At 34.4% G+C, this 17958-nt stretch overlaps 1 protein-coding gene across 3 annotated transcripts in view; it reads right to left on the bottom strand.

Annotated features, from left to right (window-relative positions):
• Positions 1-16087, bottom strand: part of LOC109238975 (diacylglycerol kinase 7-like) — a 16199-nt gene extending 112 nt beyond the window's left edge. Inside the window, exons 1-12 of one of the 3 annotated variants that reach the window (XM_019405471.1) lie at positions 15565-16086; positions 14549-14671; positions 14253-14390; positions 14084-14169; positions 13475-13562; positions 13020-13095; positions 11633-11715; positions 10162-10232; positions 8784-8861; positions 7904-7991; positions 6910-7026; positions 1-227 (exon numbers count right to left, since the gene is read on the bottom strand). The exon at positions 1-227 is cut by the window's left edge and continues 112 nt beyond it. In XM_019405471.1, the coding sequence (XP_019261016.1) occupies positions 69-227; positions 6910-7026; positions 7904-7991; positions 8784-8861; positions 10162-10232; positions 11633-11715; positions 13020-13095; positions 13475-13562; positions 14084-14169; positions 14253-14390; positions 14549-14671; positions 15565-15906 (1449 nt within the window). In that variant the 5' untranslated portion in view covers positions 15907-16086 and the 3' untranslated portion in view covers positions 1-68. Of the gene's footprint in view, positions 228-467; positions 834-6909; positions 7027-7903; positions 7992-8783; positions 8862-10161; positions 10233-11632; positions 11716-13019; positions 13096-13474; positions 13563-14083; positions 14170-14252; positions 14391-14548; positions 14672-15564 lie in introns of those variants that run through there. The other 2 variants (XM_019405473.1, XM_019405472.1) reach the window with 2 other exon arrangements.
• Between the last annotated feature and the right edge of the window lie 1871 nt (positions 16088-17958).

Genomic DNA, 17958 nt, shown 5'->3' with positions numbered 1-17958 from the left:
ATGCTTTACACGAACATAGGAAACTACAATTGTAAAAAGATCTGAAGCAAGAAAGGGACGATCAAATTCTACTTCCCGTTGACCATGAGAGACTGAAATGGTACTCTCTTAATTTCCACGAAGGTTGAAAATTCCTTGTTTATTGGTTGTTTCCATGGCTCACCATCCATCTGCATATAAGCTTCATCCCACTCGCCGGCTCGCAACTCAAATCTAATTGTTGAAGCCTACAAAGTAGCAAAGGATGAATTCAATTAAACCTCATCCAAGAACTCCACCTAGGAATAGCTATAGGAACAATCTCATTAGAACAAATGTGATCTTACCAAAATGATAAGAAACAGGCATATAAGCATATGATATTCTTAATCCGCGCATGTTATCTAAAAAGTTATAAGTCTACTGTTTAAACAACGTTGGAATTCAGATGCATGAGGATGGCCATGTAAAAGTTTATCTTGTCCTAACGAGAGATTTTGATTCTAAAATAGTTTTTGCTTTATTCTATGAGAAGTGTCACCATGGAATAGGCATCAAAGCATCACTTCATAGTAAGCGGCACAAGTATTCAGAAAAAGAAAAAAAATTAAATAATGGTCGATCATCTTTTCAACCATACACAATTAAACAAGATACATTCTCCTTAAGGAAAATATATTCAAATCAACGCGTGTCCAAAAATTCATACAAGGTCAATTTTGAGAAGCACTACAAAATGTGCCAATTAGTTTTACTGTATCTCTTAATGCTCGACCACATTCCCTCTTACCACCTCGTGTTCCATTTTCTTTGAGATTTCATCAACAAAAGCTGAGTATCTATGCAAACCAAATCTGTCACAAAACTCTATTTTATCTATACGAATCCCTGTAGAATAGATAAAATGCGGTTGCACTATTGCATATAAATCCTTCAAGATACTACCTATTAAAAACTGAAAATATTTGTGTTGGATGTGTACCAGAGTGCATATAACATAGAACCAGATATGTTCTTGCAAGGCTGCTATCTGTTTCATTTCAAGTACCTCTTTTTGGGGGGCTCGCATTTAGGAGTTATTAGAGTTTATTGTCCAAAATGAGGACAGCAGGCCTCTCAACCCTAATAATAAATGAGGAGAGTATCATTCAGATGCCAAAAAGACCATTATCAGGTGTCTGCAGATATCCTTTTAACTGTTGCATTTTTTCTTCAAAGGGTGTGAATGGGAAATGGAAGAGACACCTTTTGGATTGCACCTCTCCATCTCACCCTTCCTTTGTCTATAAATTTAGAGGCTTGGCGTCATTTTTCAGACATGGAAAATCTGAAAACTTCTCTCTTTTTTTCTATATTGTTGCATTATTTTTCAAATAAATATAAGTGTCAAGTGTGATTTGCTCCGTCTGTTGAGTTCGCTGAAGTTCTGTGATTTGTAGTGCCGCTATCACAGAATAGTTATTCCGTTCTATCCTGAGAGGAATTAATCCGTATACCTTGGGCAACAGTGAGGGGATTAAATTCCTTAAGGACACGCTGTGAATTCAGTGGGCTCGGAATTATTTTACAATTTATTTTTTGAAGTAACGTTTGTTTGATTATCTGATTTTCTGATTTTGAACACAGTAGTACTAACAATCTTAAGGAATTTAACTTAAATTTATTTTTTGTGTTCATATTAACATCTATTCGAGACGTGAAAGAAAATTGGTCTTTGGATGGTTGATACAGAGAATATTCAGAGTGAATAATGAACAGAAGCAAATAGTTTTGGATGGTATTGAGCGAAATATTCTTAGTTTTGGATGGTATTGAGCGAAATATTCTTACTGTCTTTGTTGTTGTTTGGTGATTTATATATTTACACAAATTATCATCATTGCAAGTTGAATACTAATGACTTTGGCCGACCACGTGGAAGAGATTGAAACTAAATAGTTGATCATTCGATTCCAAGAAGTCATAGCCGGATCGTACAAATACATATTTCCAAAGTGCATTTGCAGTATTGGAACAAAGGTTATAGGCAGCCAAGTTGATTGTAATTATAAGGCTATGAAAGGCCGTGAATCTGAATTCGATGTTTGACAGAATAGCAGCGGCTCTTTAATTATGAATCCAACAGGAAGGCATATTACAAAGAAGTCCAAAGATATAACTCCGATTTGCATCTCAAGTGTAATGATGATGGAAACACCCTTATGTTTAAATTAATGGACAATCCTTTGGATCAAATAAGGAAGCGCTGATATGTGAAGGGATGTGATGAACCGTTGCACATGTTGCAAACGAATTTCCAAGAAGGAAGTGCAATAAAATCGGGTTCTATTTTCTTAACTTTATAATTTATATATATTTATCCTTTGTGATGTTTGTAAAATCTGATTTCATAACTGTTAGGATAAATGATTTATGTGATGATCTCAAATATATATTGTGTTTGCATGCACATTAATTAGGAATAACTAAGGTTATATTGGTTATTTCTATAACTTTAGTAGCATGCTTGGAATTTGTGAAAAATTATTTTCAAAGTTGTAAGTATGAGGCTTACACTAATACTTAAAGTATTTTTGAGATAGTAAATATAATATATGTAAAGATGAACATATATGTGTTTGATTGGAGAAAGAGATCAAACTGTTTAAGGTATTATAATGGTTTAGTAGAAAAATCATTTGGAAAGGGAATTAAAATTCTCGTGATTTTCTACACCCGTTATTACGGAGAATAAAACCTTCGTGATTTTCTACTCCTGCTTCGAGATCAAAATCTGCGTGATTTTTTACTCGTTCGTAGAGATTAAAGTCTTCGTGACTTTCTACTCATTTGTCGGAAATTAAAGTCTAAGTGACTTTATACTCGTTTTGGAGATTAAAATCTTAGTGATTTTCTACTCCAATTTATTATTCGGTTTGAAGATTAAAAAACTTCACCATTTATTAAATTTGATTGTGTCACATATTATTCGGTTTAACGATTAAAACTTCACCGTTGAATAGATCTAGTTGTATCAGATGTTACTCTTTTTAAGATTAAAAACTTCACCATTTATTAATTCTAAATGTGTCGGATTGGTTTGAAGATTAAAAACTTCACCATTTATTAATTCTGGCAATGTCGTGACATAAACAATAATTCTTGTGGTTGGCTCAACAATGTAATAGGAGCGTCGAATATGAATCTCATTTTGAAGAAATATGTTTGAAATATGAAATTATTCACCAAACGATCGCCCCTTAGTCACCGCAATCTAATGGAATTGTGGAAAGAAAGATAGAACGTCAAAGGAGACGATGAATGCCTAGTTGATAATTTCTGGTTTACCCAAAACTTGTGGGGGGAAGCTATGCTTAGCGCTAACCGAATACTCATTCGCGTTCCCCGTAACAAGACACAATCCATTCCATATGAAAAAAATGGAAAGGAAGAAAACCCAACTTGAAATATTTCCAAGTGTGGGGGGTATTTGGGTAAAGTGCAAGTTTTTAAACCCAAAAGGATAAATCGGATCGAAAACTGTTGATTCCGTTTTCATTACATATGCAACAAATAGTAAGGCATATCATTTTCTGATTCATAAATCAGAAAATCCCGACATTCATATTAATATGCTAATCGAATCAGATAATGCTGAATTCTTTGAGAATATTTATCCATATAAAAAGGAATGTGAGTCGTCTAGTAAAATATCTAAGCGACCTCGAGAAGAAGCAAAGAGAAGTACACCTAATGAGGTGAATCCAAGACGTCGTAAACGTCAACGGACAACTACTTCTTTTGGACCAGATTTTCTGATATTCTTGTTGGAAAGTGAGCCTCAAACATTTAAAGAAGCAACTCTTGCTCGAAAGCACAATGTTAGAAAGAGGTAGTCAATAGTGAGATACTTGGGAATTGGTTAATCTTCCTCCAGGCAATAAACCTTTGCGTTCTAAGTAGATTTTCATAAGGGAAATGAAAGTTGATGGTACTATTGACAAATATAAGGTAAGATTAATTGTCAAATGATTTAGACAACGAGAAGGTCTTGATTATTTTTATACATACTCGCCGGTAACGAGGATTACATCTACTCGAGTGTTAATAGCATTAGCCGCCGTGTATGGCCTTGAAATCCATCAGATGGACTTAAAGACAACCTTCTTAAGTGTAGATTTGGAGGAAGAAATTTATATGGAACAACCTGAAGGGTTCGTGGTTCCTGGAAAAGAAAAGAAGGTGTGTCGACTTGTTAAGTCACTTTACGGACTAAAACAAGTACTCAAACAATGACATGCCAGATTTGACCAAATAATATTGTCAAATGGTTTCAAAATTAATGAGTGTAAACAAATGTGTTTACGTTAAGAATACTTCAAATCATATAGTCATTATTTGATTATATGTGGATGATATGTTAATGAAATATTTAATATGTGGGGGCGGTTAGCTTATGCATGGCACAATCGAATGTTAGACGTAATGTCTAAATGATAAAATTTTTGAACCCCACCAATCCTTAGTGGATATTGATATGATAGTCTGTGAATTCATTACTTGTTCAGTCTTAAGTGATGATTAATGATGAAACTATAAATTCGAAAGTTGTTTACGTGGTTTTCCAGAAATGATTTGTTCTTTCTTGAACATTTATAATGTTTAGCTCTTTTATGAAAGGGTGTCACCTGGAAGGCTGTGACTTTTCATGAAAAGTGCATTTACATGTTTTGTATAAACATGACTGTTCATGAACAAATGTATTAATATGTTGGTCTACAATGAGGTGAACCAACCGATGAACATGACCAAAATCCATTCCAAGTTGGATTTATTTCATGAATGAAGGTGCTATAATTTGCATATCATATAGACGTATGAATAAATAGCATACAAATGCTTGAAAATGGCAGAATGATTGCGAAATGTGTTATATATTAAAAGGTTGTGGCCACAACTGATGCCAATCATTCCATCTGTTGCTATAATATACTATTACTACATTAAGTGTAGTCAATAATCTGATATGCAATCAAAAGTCGAGACGTATTAGTCTACGACATAAGAAAGTTTGCATTGAACTTTCATGACAATCAAACGAGTTTTGAAGTATTTGAAATATACTCCAAATTATGCTTTGCACTACAATAAGTATGCCACGATAATAGAGGGGTATAGTGATGCAAATTAGATCACCGGTTCAACCAATTCTAAACAAGTCGGTGGAGGAGCGATATCTTGGAAATCGTCCAAACAAATGTTCATTGACCGCTCTACAGTGGAGGTTGAGTTTATAGCCTTAGACAAGGCCGGCGAGGAAGTTGAATGGCTCCGAAATTTCCTGGAAGATATTCCATTTTGGCCCAAACCTTAGGCACTTATATGTATACATTGTGATAGTGAAGCGGCAATAGGCAGGGCAGGGAGCGTTATGTATAACGGAAAATCTCGTCACATTCGAGGGAGACACAATACCGTTAGACAACTACTCTCTAGTGATGTTATCATAATTGACTACATAGTCAAGAGATAGCGTGTCGGATCCACTTACAAAAGGCCAATCTAGAGAGGCAGTTGAAAGATCATCGAAGGGAATGGGGCTAAGGCCTAGGACAAGTCATCATGGCGGTAATTCTACCTAGCAGACTGGAGATCCCAAGAGCTAGGTTCAAAGAGATCAAACAAAGTTATGAATGACGGTTCAACATTGTCAAATAACTCAGCCCATTCTCGTGATGAAGACAATGTTCAGAAATCAAGGTAAAGCATTAAGGCTTTTTGATGAGTCAATAAAGCTTAAAGCTTTTTAATGATTTGCTAAGTCTAGCAGGATATGTCCAAATAGTGTGTCTATAGGATTACACGTTTAGAAATCACCTATGTGAGTGTGAAGTGTAAGCCGCTTTAAGCAGAATGAAAGTAAAGGCCCATTCTCTAAGAACTCATGAAATCAGGCGGTGTTCATGGCTGAAACGAACACATCCGTGAGAACCTAAGACGGTTAAGGATTGATTGTGTGACTTATGGTTATCTAGGTATACACCAAAGCTCGACGGTTTCAAAGATATCAAATCTACCGATTGACCGAGTATATCCGACTTAAGTTCACTACGGAAAGATCGAAGAGAAACCTACTTATCCAGATGCGATTAACCTTACTTGCGAATCACACAGTATTTTCATGCATGTTTTTCCACAAATGCCCATTCCCCATTCATGTGGGGGATTGTTGCGTTTTTTCTTCAAAGGGTGTGAATGGGAAACGGAAGAGGCACATTTTGGATTGCACCTCTCCATCTCACCCTTCCTTTGTCTATAAATTTAGAGGCTTTGCCTCATTTTTCAGACATGGAAAATCTGAAAACTTCTCCCCTCTTTCGTATATTGTTGCATTATTTTCCAAATAATTACAAGTGTCAAGTGTGATTTGCTTCGTCTGTTGAGTTCGCTGAAGTTCTGTGATTTGTAGTGTCGCTATTACAGAATAGTTATTCCGTTCTATCCTAGGAGGAATTAATCCGTATATCTTGGGCAACAGTGAGGGGATTAAATTCCTTAAGGACACACTGTGAATTCAGTGGGCTCGGAATTATTTTACAATTTATTTTTTGAACTAACATTTGTCTGCTTATCTGATTTTCTGATTTTGAACACAATAGTACTAACATTAACTCAATTGCCAGACGCGGGGGCCTAACCTTAGACAGTGCGTTTGAACTTACAACATTAAATGTGTGACTCGCACCCCCTTCTTCTGTTAGTAGAGAAAGGAAGGAAACTAGCGCTACACCCCTCCTCTTTGTTTATTCATTGGAAATTCTGTGAAGCGATGCATGTAATGATTACCATGATCAATGAAACAGAGAGGACACATATTCAGTAATTAACACACACCTAAACTCATTGCCTCTAAGCGGCAGCTAATTCTTTTTTATCAGATCTTGATAGTACCTGGGCAATATGTTTTGCAGAGATGAGCTCAACCATAACCATAGAAGCATGCCATCCTTGTTTCAGGCCAAAAATTTCAAGGTGGCCGTCATCTGCATGGGCTTCCACAAAACCCCTCTATGATTTCACAGGAAAATAAAAAGAAAGGATTGTTACTCTTGATGACGTATAACAGTTGGTAGTATGTTATAAGTTAGCTTTCATCTTCAAATCAGATGTGAAAAGCGGCTACAACTTCCTATCTTTATTCTGAAGTTTATCACAACCACATTCTAGGTATGGATAAAGCATGATAGTTGAGAATATATGATATACTGCACTAACACTGCCATTTAATTTTGTTAGGTTTAAAAATTAGAAGTTGAAAAACCTTGAGAGAAAAACATCATTAGGGCCTTGGGCTTTTTTGCTCAAATTATTTGTTGCAAGTAGAGAAACTACACAATTCACAGAACCTAAAATTGTGACTAGAAGCTCCATCATTTTCGGTGATCACAGAACTATACAACAAACAGTACAACAACAACAAACCCAGTGTATTCCCACAAATGGGGATAAAACTTAATATTTTTCAGAATATGGACCATCTTAATATTAATATAATATTGCTATTATTATAAATTAAAAAAAAATATATGGACCATATTCAGAACTTTTGCAAACTGACATTTTGTAGAGTTATTTGTCTGACAACCTAAATAGAACCGTTAATACTTTCTATTTAAAATGTTAGGCAATATCCAACCAAATAACCCTATTTTATCATTGGTTTCATAAATGACTAACTTAATTGCTGAATCATGAGCTTTATCTCAAAAAAGAAGTCTATTTTCCCAAATTCATAACTACCTGTGGCCAAATTTAAGTGCAATAAGTTTCAAATTGATCTCTATATAAATAGTGTAAATTAGAGTGGATGAAAAAGGACCGATGTAAAATGGAAGTGTGATATGCCAAAGCCACTAAGTCCACACAGCTAACTACAAAAGAATACCTTCTCCAAGTACTGTGGCTTCAAATGTCCCCATGGATTCCTTCCACCGCCATAGCTAGGGAGATTCAGAGTGACAATAGACCGAACACTACAATAACATAGAACGACAGGTAAAATGAACGCATAAGTAAAAAAAATCGATGCATGTAAAAAACTCAGTCCATTAGCACTATATTCCATATTACAAAATAATATAATTGACTATTTGTCAAAACATCATAATAACAAGAGATATAAAATAGTAAGATATCGTGGCAATTCCGCATTACATGATGGACATTAAGTACAACACTATAATAAATACTACTACAACAACAACAACAGACCCGGTGTAATCCCACAAATGGGCTTGAGAGGGTAGAGTGTACACAGTGGCGGAGGCAGAATCATTAAGTACAACACTGTAATAAACACTACTACTACAACAACAACGGACCCAGTGTAATCCCACAAATGGGCTTGGGAGGGTAGAGTGTATACAGTGGCGGAGGCAGAATTTCCACGAAGGGGGTTGAAAAATTATTTTTGTAGTTAATGGGAATTGAACCTATGACCTTTTGAAGGTTTTTAACTCCCTTGACCACTAAACTACACTTTTGAGTTGTGTTAAGGGAGTTCAAAACTTAATATATAGAGGTAAAAAACAGATTTTGCCTTGTATATACAGTGTAATTTTTCGGCGAAGGGTGTTCGGTACCCCCTTCCGCCCCCTAAATCCGCCCCTGAGTGTACACAGACCTTACCCCTACCTTGTGGGGATAGAGAGGTTGAAAATGAGAAAGAAGCAATAGCAATAACAGCAAGCAGTAAAGACTGTAATAAAGACTACAGTGATGACCAAAAAAAAAAAAGTAATAAAGACTACAGGACAAAAATCAACCTTGAAGGAACAGGGACTTGCTCCCACTTTGAGCTGTTGACCTTCTTAACATATAGTCGCAAAATATTATTCAGTCCCCTGCATCAATAAAAGTAAGCACAGCATCTTGAGAAAAAATATATCAGAGATGAAAAGCACGATTGAGTATAACAACTTTAAAAACAATCACTCTGAAGTAACAATTACAATAACAATAAAGGGAAAAATATATTTCCTGATATCTTTCCTGAAATGAAAAGAAAAACTTGAGATCACACCAAATACATGACCATTCATAATAATAAAAAACTTCCAGATCAATGCTAAGTTATCCGTATATAGAGGGAAACAAGTAACAACACATGGCAAACAATTTCTAGTGAACTTCGTAAGTGCAAGCACACATTCACTTTGAGATTGATTTGAAAACATTTTGACTATTAAAAGTTTTTTATCACGAAGTTTTCTTCTGGACTCCTTGGATCCTTGGGGAAATACTTTTTGCTAGCTTCAAATAGTGAAGATTTTCCTTTGCATTTGGTCTAAGAATGAATTTACATCTATTTTAAAAAATAAAAGCTGCGATGTGTTTGAGGGATAGAGCACTACTCTTCTCTAATTTCTGATTAAGAAAGTTAGCAGTTCTCATGTCTAATACACCTAATGTTGTTGGTGCATTAGATTTTTTAGTTCTCAGATTTGCAGCACAAAAGCTGATAGTTTACTTTAACTTAAAGTGCATTCGTCTTAGAGTTTCTCATCGTCCATGCTGATCCTCTTATACTAATTTAAGGATAAGCAATCAATCGGTAATCAGGAAGATATGAGAAAAGAAAGAGCAGAAAGCATGATGTCACTAGTGAGAGCTTCAACAAACAATTAGACAAGCTACAATTGACAAGTGAAACACATACTATGCTGAAACACAATTGCCACGCTGTAAGAATCAGATGAAGAATCTCACAGCTAAACTTCAGTATACGAATACGTGCAAGAGAAGTAAATTTGGGAATTTAATAAGATGTCAATCTTCATGCCAAAACTGCATTTGTGGTTTAATTGTTGGAACATGAAATAAAGTGGTTCTCTTGTGCAAGACTCGGGTCTTACCAAGGGAAGGGACAATTTAATTGAAATGTTTAAAGTAATCTACGCAGACTTTTGAAGGTGGACTCTTGGAGTCCTAATTAATTAATCTCTTAACACAACCTACTAGCTTTTGAGACCAATCTATGATATACTGGACAAGAGAGAGGTGCAAAAAGTTGTATGTTTATGCATGCAACTAACATAAGAAGGTACATAAGAAACATCTTTTGGTAAGCATGTGGCAACTACCAGAATGGGATGAACTAAAAGGCATCAGGCATCAAACGGGTGTTGAGTAAGATATTCTAACCTCAAACCAGGGTCACTGCTACATGGTGTAAAGAACCAACCTTGCGTGCAACTATATCCTGAGTAAATCAACTGTAATAAATGCTTCGTCAATACCTAGAACTTCTGTCCCTTGAAATTAAATAATCGCACTTTGGTAAAGTTTAAATATCAGTTGACTATATGAATCTCAAAAATACTATACATGCAGATTCAAAGTGACAAATCAAAGTAGCAAACCGAAAAAGCAGCTATAACACATCCTAGGATGGCAATTCACTTTCAGTCAAGGAGCAGAAAAATATCCATCAACTAATAAAGACAATAAACCAGCTAGCAATCATATCCGTGCAATCATATCTCAAATAAGTTCATGATAGAAAAGCATCAGGACCATACAACAAGACTTTGGAAGTTTTTGAAATTACGTAAATACCCCAGTTCCCTATTCCAAGGGAAGCCCAAAAGTTTGAATTTCCCAAGCACAGGACACCCAGTAGTGGTCTTAGGATATAAGGATCAAAATTTTGGGTCTCCCCACAAATGAATTACTACAATGCTGGAGCAGAAGAGGATGTGACCGAAGATCCAAACCAGTATGGAAGTATATATCTGCATGTATCCAATGGGTGGTGTGGATGGAAAGGAACAGACTTTTTGAAGGCAGATTTGAGAATATTTTAAGGCTAAAATAAGAGTGTACTCTTTTTGTTATCGTTTTTGGTGTGGAGTTTAGAAGATTGCAGATATTTCTTTTACAACAGAGAAATATGTTGCATCCAGCTTCGAAAATCAATGGATATAGAAGACTGCAAATATCTTCAGAGCTCTATTTCAATTAGAGACCCAATATGAAGTCCCAATGCTTATCAGTCATAATGTTGAAAAAGAGTATTTTCAGCTCAAGGAAGAAGTGTGGTGAACTACATTTTACATTTAAGCATCCAGCACAATCTTTCCCCAAAAATTTCTTCTAAACCATCTCAAAGCAATGTAATTTTGAGAAAAAAATCCACATAAAACTTTCTCAAGAGCTCAACAAAATGTCAGACAGTGGATTTCTTCAATTTGAAAGGCACAACAAGAAAGTACTCAGTTTAGTCTTTATTCCATTTTCATCACTTCACACTAGAAGATCCTCTAAGTGCAAGGTGCTTCAATTGAATTTCAGTAAATATAAATGAAATCCTACTACTCAGCTGTTCCTTTGTTAACACATAGTTCCATCTATTTACATGTGTGAGGGAGCAACTTTATTTGTTTAGCTACCGAGCTTTCAAAAAAGGGCAGCCCGGTGCACGACCCATCTCACGTTCATGAAAGGTGGGATGTAGGCAGCCTACCCTAATGCAAGAATCAGTGGCTGATTCCACGGCTCGACCATGTGACCAATAGGTCAAACGGAGGCAACGTTACCGTTGCTCCTAGAATCCACATAAAACTTTCTCAAAGATCAAGAGATTCCTTATGATCAAGGAACAAAAGGCACCAACCTTGTTTGATACAGGACCTTGTGCAAGGTATGGCTTTTCATTCCGTAAATGATGGAAGCCATAGGCCACCTGTGCATCCATTCCTGCATTGAAAGTTATAGTTATAATTTATTGCAGACTTTATTTTAAAATCTCGCGAGCCAAATAAAGGGAAAATGATTGTAACAACTGAGTGAATGATTCTGATTTCCCTTGTTGGTTATTCTACCCTCATTAGTTTGTTAATTAAAATCTTTTCTCTCAAGGCAGAATAAGGTTTGGTGTGTAGACACGAAGAGTTGTTTCTTTCATTCCTGATTAAAATTATAAGAAGATTTTACAGATTAAAGATGCTGGTACAAAAAAGGTAGTTACTAAAAAGGCAAAAAGGATATAGAACTCAGTTCCACTTGCAATTTGGGGCAGTGTGATGGAAAGAAAACAGGAATTTGAAGCAAAAAGGAAAATGCTTAAACACAGGTCTATCTTTTTGTTATCTTTTTGGTGAAGACTGGTACTTGTACATGATGTAAATGCTATTCTACATCGAATCACTGAGCTGCACTATCTGTAACATTTTCTGCAGCAACTGCTTAGTGCTGGTTTAACATCAATAAAATACCTTATCAAAGCAAACAAACAAACAAACAAAAGAGTAAAAAAATTACAGATTGAAAGTAGAAATGGAGTTCCGGACAAGTTGTACTTAGATTAAGAAAAGCAAAAGAAATCCCTTAAAGCCATATGTTTCATTATTACAAGATTTAAGCAAATTGCATCAGTTGACCATAAGAGAAGCATCAGTTGACCTTGAAGACCCTTGAATTACATATCTAAGCAAATTGCAGACATAAGAGAAGTGCTAACATAGGATTCATTCCGGCAAGGTTTTCACTCTTTAGCAAACAAAACCAGTATCTGTACATAAATAAATTGCCCACTTGCAGGTAAAAGTAAGTGCATTAGAAAAGTCCGAATAAAATATCATAACAGATTCGAGAAAATGAAATACCGAGAAGAAGAATAAATCAAAATACTGTCTACATAAATCACCCCAAAAGAAAGAGACTAGATAATGGGGCCTATAGCAAAATCATTTTGTGTAGATATTTGTAGAAGTTGTAGAAGCATCACCAAGTAAGGGCATTACATTCAGTTTAAAATAGCACTAATTGATAAAGATGGAAAGAAGACACGAATAAGCAGGTAGCTATGAAACATTATGGACTAGCTTTATAGGTTAAGATCTGAAAGTTCACATAAATGATAATGATGTAGACTATATACAAGGCTTTTCCAAGATAGTACACAACTAATCAGGTATCATGCTCTCTTTCAATTTAAGCTATCAGTTAACTTAGATGAGTCTTGACAGTAAATTACTTCAATGACCTATTTAACATCATACCTATGCTAAAGTAGTTGTAGTATACTCCTTGATAGTTGGACAATTTCTTGGGCAACTCACCATCAATATCCAATTCCTGCACAACAAAACGACAGCAAAATCGGTAAAACAGAAAAGAAAAGTTAGGCATGCTTATTATCTGCCATATTAAGGAAAAAGGAAAAACATAATATTAAATAAAATTCATTACAGCAATTTGTTGACTGAATGACCATTTGGCAAGTACATTTAACTGAAGATAAAGAGGAAATAATGAAGAAAGATATTAGAGTAGCGGCAAACAACTAAGACCCTCCATGAGCTCAATGCAGGAAGCAGATACATGTAGTCAACCACAAAATAGTGGAACAATACTTATTCCAGTTGAGATGCAACACCAAGGTAATTAGAAAGCAAAAGTGATAAGGCATGTCTATATATCAGCTAAACAATTTGTAAAACGAATGTAGAGTGACCTGATCAAGAGATGCATCCTCAGTAGGTTTCAGGGAATGAGGTGTTTCCAGTTTTTCCCCAGCGGGCATTGATATTACAAGATTCCAACTGCAAATGAATGCTATTATTTCATTAAGAAGCTCAGAGTAAAACAAGCCACAAACTATTGAGATAGAAGTTGAAGAAGAAAGAAGAAATGAGATATATCCTTCCTAAAATTAATATTTCCTGCTAGTGCCAGAAATTCATCATTAAGTTTGCTAAAAGCATGAGTTCATTAGGAGCATATTGACATCCTTTAACTGGTATTTTGATGCAGAAATTTTACTTGCACAAGGAAAGGGAGAAAGGAAACATTGACAAGTAATAAAAGTTCAAACAAAGAAAAGGAAGCCATTCTTGGGCACCAAGGAGCAAATACAAGGAAGTAATATCTCTTCAAAAAACTTGGTCGCAAATTTCAAATTTTAGATGATTTTTTTAACAGAGATTTCAGAAAGAAAAATCATAATGACGACATAGAACTTCAACAATCTTCAGCAATTGAATTGAATATCTTGTATGTAAAAGCAGTAGCATTATCATGAAACTTAAAAATATGCTATCAAGAACTATGCAAAAGACGTCACCTATCCAGATGGTTAATTGGACCTGTTGCAACTCTGTCAAGAATACTTTTTGTGGCTGACTTCCAGTTAAAAGGAAATGACCCGCCCTGAAAAGAAGATTTAAAGGAAATTCAGAAAAGCTAGACAGAGCAAGAGCAAGAGCTGGAAATTGATGCACATAGAAGCTTACCCAACCAAAACTCCTGGATAAGTCATTTCCTGTGCCAAGTGGGATAATTCCTGTTGGTGGAACTGGCTCTCGACCCTGTTTCTTAAGCTCTCCAAGGCAGCCAAGAATCCATCCAACAGTGCCATCACCTCCTGCTGCCTGCCAAACCAGATTTAATTAAATAGCTCCTCGATTAAACTACATCCTTTTCGCAATAGTTTCCTGATAACAAATCTAAAATGCCAGAAAAATGCACTTGGAATCTACTATTGAACATTTGAAAAAGACTCCAAATGACATCAACAGCATATCCATACCACGATTCTTATCCTTTCACGAGTCACTTTTGCACAGCTGTCGCCAAGAGCAGCAAACTTCTCCAGGCAACTTAATCCATATTGAACAAACTCATGAGGCTTCACAACTGAAAGGTCAAGAACCTGGCACATTTTAAATTAAAGATACAGAAAAAGGGATAAGAAAATCAATACCATTTGATACAGTATTAAAAATTCAACATCAATTTACACAATATCATTATCAAACTGGATGTTCTCATATAAACTACCAAATTATGCCAACAAGCTAAAACTATCAAATGTTACTAGTTATTTTCCTTATTTCAACATTGTGGATATAAAATTCGATGCACTTACTAGTAGCTGAATTTATAAAATGACAACCAAGTTTTACACAAATGTTTGCTTTCGTGATTGCCCAATTTAGCTCCTACATACAGCATAGCCATGACAAATTTACAGCAAACACTACCCAAAAGGTGCTCTTCACAACTTAAAACATGTTGCCATAATTCAAGTAGAAATCATATTAGCACAAAAAAAAATTATAACATACGCGCAAGTAGTTACAAAAAAAAAATTAAAAATATAATATAACAGGCATAATACACGTACACGAAAAATATATTGTGTAGGTAGGTAAAATAAATAATTATATGTATATATATTATGTATTCACTCCCCTTAATTTTTTGGTATATTTACTTTTATATATTTTGACAGCCCTTAACTAAAATTCTGGTGCGTACACCCAATGTCCCAACTCAATAGTGCCCCTATCAGTTCCAAAAAAATTGTTAAAAGAAAAAAAAAACTCTTTTTCAGTTTTTTTTTAAGAAAAGAAGTGAAGAAGGAAGACCTCATACAAAAAAGTTGAAAGATTAAAAAGTATGCATCACTTCCTTGTGTAATACTAGTAAAAAAAATCATAACTTATATAGCTATAGTAGAACTCCATATATATATATATATATATATATATATATATAAAAAGAGAAGCCTTTAACTGCAGAAAGGAGAAGAGAAATGATGACCTGTTGTTCACCCATGAGTTCCTGCAACCTAGCTTTAAGCTGTGGGCCATGTCTTCCACCGCTTTTAGAATTAATGAAGACGACGATGGGCCCCTCCGGCGGCTGAGGAGGCTCGGCCCCGGGGGCATAAGCCGTGTCGAAATGTCGCTTTACAGTGTCAGCGTCTACATCCTTACTCTGTATAGCCTCCCTGACTGCCACCCTTAAATACTCCGGCATCGTGATCCTCCTCCGGAGCTCCTCTTTCGATATTCTAACTCCGGCAAACGTACAACCTCTTATCGACTCTACTACCGACGACCTCCCCGACGCCCTTCTCCGACCCTTCGCCGTCGAATCCATCACAAATTACACTTCCCTTTTGAGTCTTTAGTCAATTAGAATTGTGTAACGGAATCGGAATGGTAATAATAAATAAGAGAGAGAGAGAGAGAGAGAGAGAGAGAGAGAGATGTATTGTGATTTGTGAGAAGAAGAAGAAGAAGAAGAGTAAAAGTATACATCAACAAAAAAGAAGGCGCTAAAGGAAAATGCCAGAGAGCCGAGGGAATTTGTTGACTTTCAAATAGTGGTTTCTACTATTCCAAATTTACCCCTAACAGTCACTTAAATTACCAGTTTCCCAGTGACGTCTTAGAGGTTGCACCTCTTCGTATGACGAAGGACGATTCGGTTCATTATTGCTTATAAAAGTATCGCTTGAAAAAGAAATCTTAATAGTTTTGTTTAATTTTATTTAAGCATAAAAAATGGATTAAAACATCATAAAATAATCTGTATTTATTATAGTTTGTGTACCTGAGAAAAAATATTAAACTACAGTTTACAATTTCAATTGCACTTAATTTGCATATCTAGTAATACTTGTAACGGTCAAGGGCCAAATATATCTCTGTACTATGTAAAAAGGTTTAAATATACTCCTCGTTATAGTTTTGGTCCAAATATATCCCTGCCGTAATAATATTGGTTCAAATATATCCCTGACGTAATATTATTGGTTCAAATATACCCCTCTTCGATTAAGTTGGTATATATATATATACCAACTTAATCGAAGAGGGGTATACCAATATATATATATATATATATATATATATATATATATATATATATATATCCTTTCATTGACCTATATTTCGGAATCTCGTTTCATGCGTTAGGTCATATAGATGGCACGTGACGTTTTTGCATGTATGACGTAATATAGGTCAATTATACAATCAAAGATTATACGATTAAATATTTTTAGTCATGTAATCATATTACTTTTAAGATATACTTCTTAAAAAAAAAATTATTACTAATTTCATTTAAAAACGTATTATAATGTCATATTACTAATTTAGTTTGATAATGTATTGTATTGTCCAAATTTATTTAGAAAAAGGAGAGACTATATTATTCTAAAAGCATAAATATAATGTTAATATACCAAAATAGCCCTAAAATATTAAGCAGAAGAACTCATAAAGAAATAACATAATTGTAATAACCTATTTTTTGGACTACAATACCTTCTATGCTAGTAAATTTTAATATTTAAAATTTAAGAATGAATAAAATTTTCTCTATTAAATTCTTATTAAAAATATGTAGGAAAGTTTTATAAAATTAAATGGACTGCATAAAGAGTTGAATTTGAGAAAAAGATACATCCACGTTAATTTATTTTTATTTTATATTTAAATTATTTTTCTACTCAAATAATATTTTTTTTAATCAATTTTTCGTGTAATATTGAAAAATACCAAATTATTAAACAACAATTAAGAAAATATTTAAGAATATAAACGTGTGATAAAGAGAAAAAAAATGGTTGGTAAGAGTCAATACCACTAATGATTCTACAAACATATCGATTTAAAAGTGAAATGGCATATCAATCTTTTACTCTTTGAAAATAAAATTTATGGTGGATAAAATTATAATTAAGGTTAAATAGTAAAACAAGAGATAAACTAATATTAAGATCTGAATCAACATAAAATAAATTATTTTTATGTTAAAGCCAAATAATTAAATTTTTAAATTAATTATTTAGCAAGAGAATCCAATTCACTTATTTTTTAAATTCATCATATGAGTAAAATTCTTATTCAAATTTAAAAAAAAATCTTAGGGTACATAAATTTATTCCATAAAAAAGAGCGTTAGAACACAAAGTAAAAAAGAATAGTATATTATTAAGAATCAAAATGCTATACAAGTGTCTGAGGAAGTACGATCAAAGCTAAATCCTAATCAAGAACAAGATTTCAAGACTATATTATAAAGAGTCGACTCTGGTATAACGGGAGTATTCTTTGTAAATGCCTCCGACGAAATCGAAATAGTATTTCTATGTCATGTATTATTTGCAAATATCATATTAAGAGGCATGACACTATTAAC

Source organism: Nicotiana attenuata, unplaced genomic scaffold (assembly GCF_001879085.1).
Source record: "Nicotiana attenuata strain UT unplaced genomic scaffold, NIATTr2, whole genome shotgun sequence".
In the NCBI taxonomy this organism is placed as follows: domain Eukaryota; kingdom Viridiplantae; phylum Streptophyta; class Magnoliopsida; order Solanales; family Solanaceae; genus Nicotiana; species Nicotiana attenuata.
Note: the sequence above shows the minus strand (reverse complement) of the source record. Positions and strands in the feature narration are given on the sequence as shown.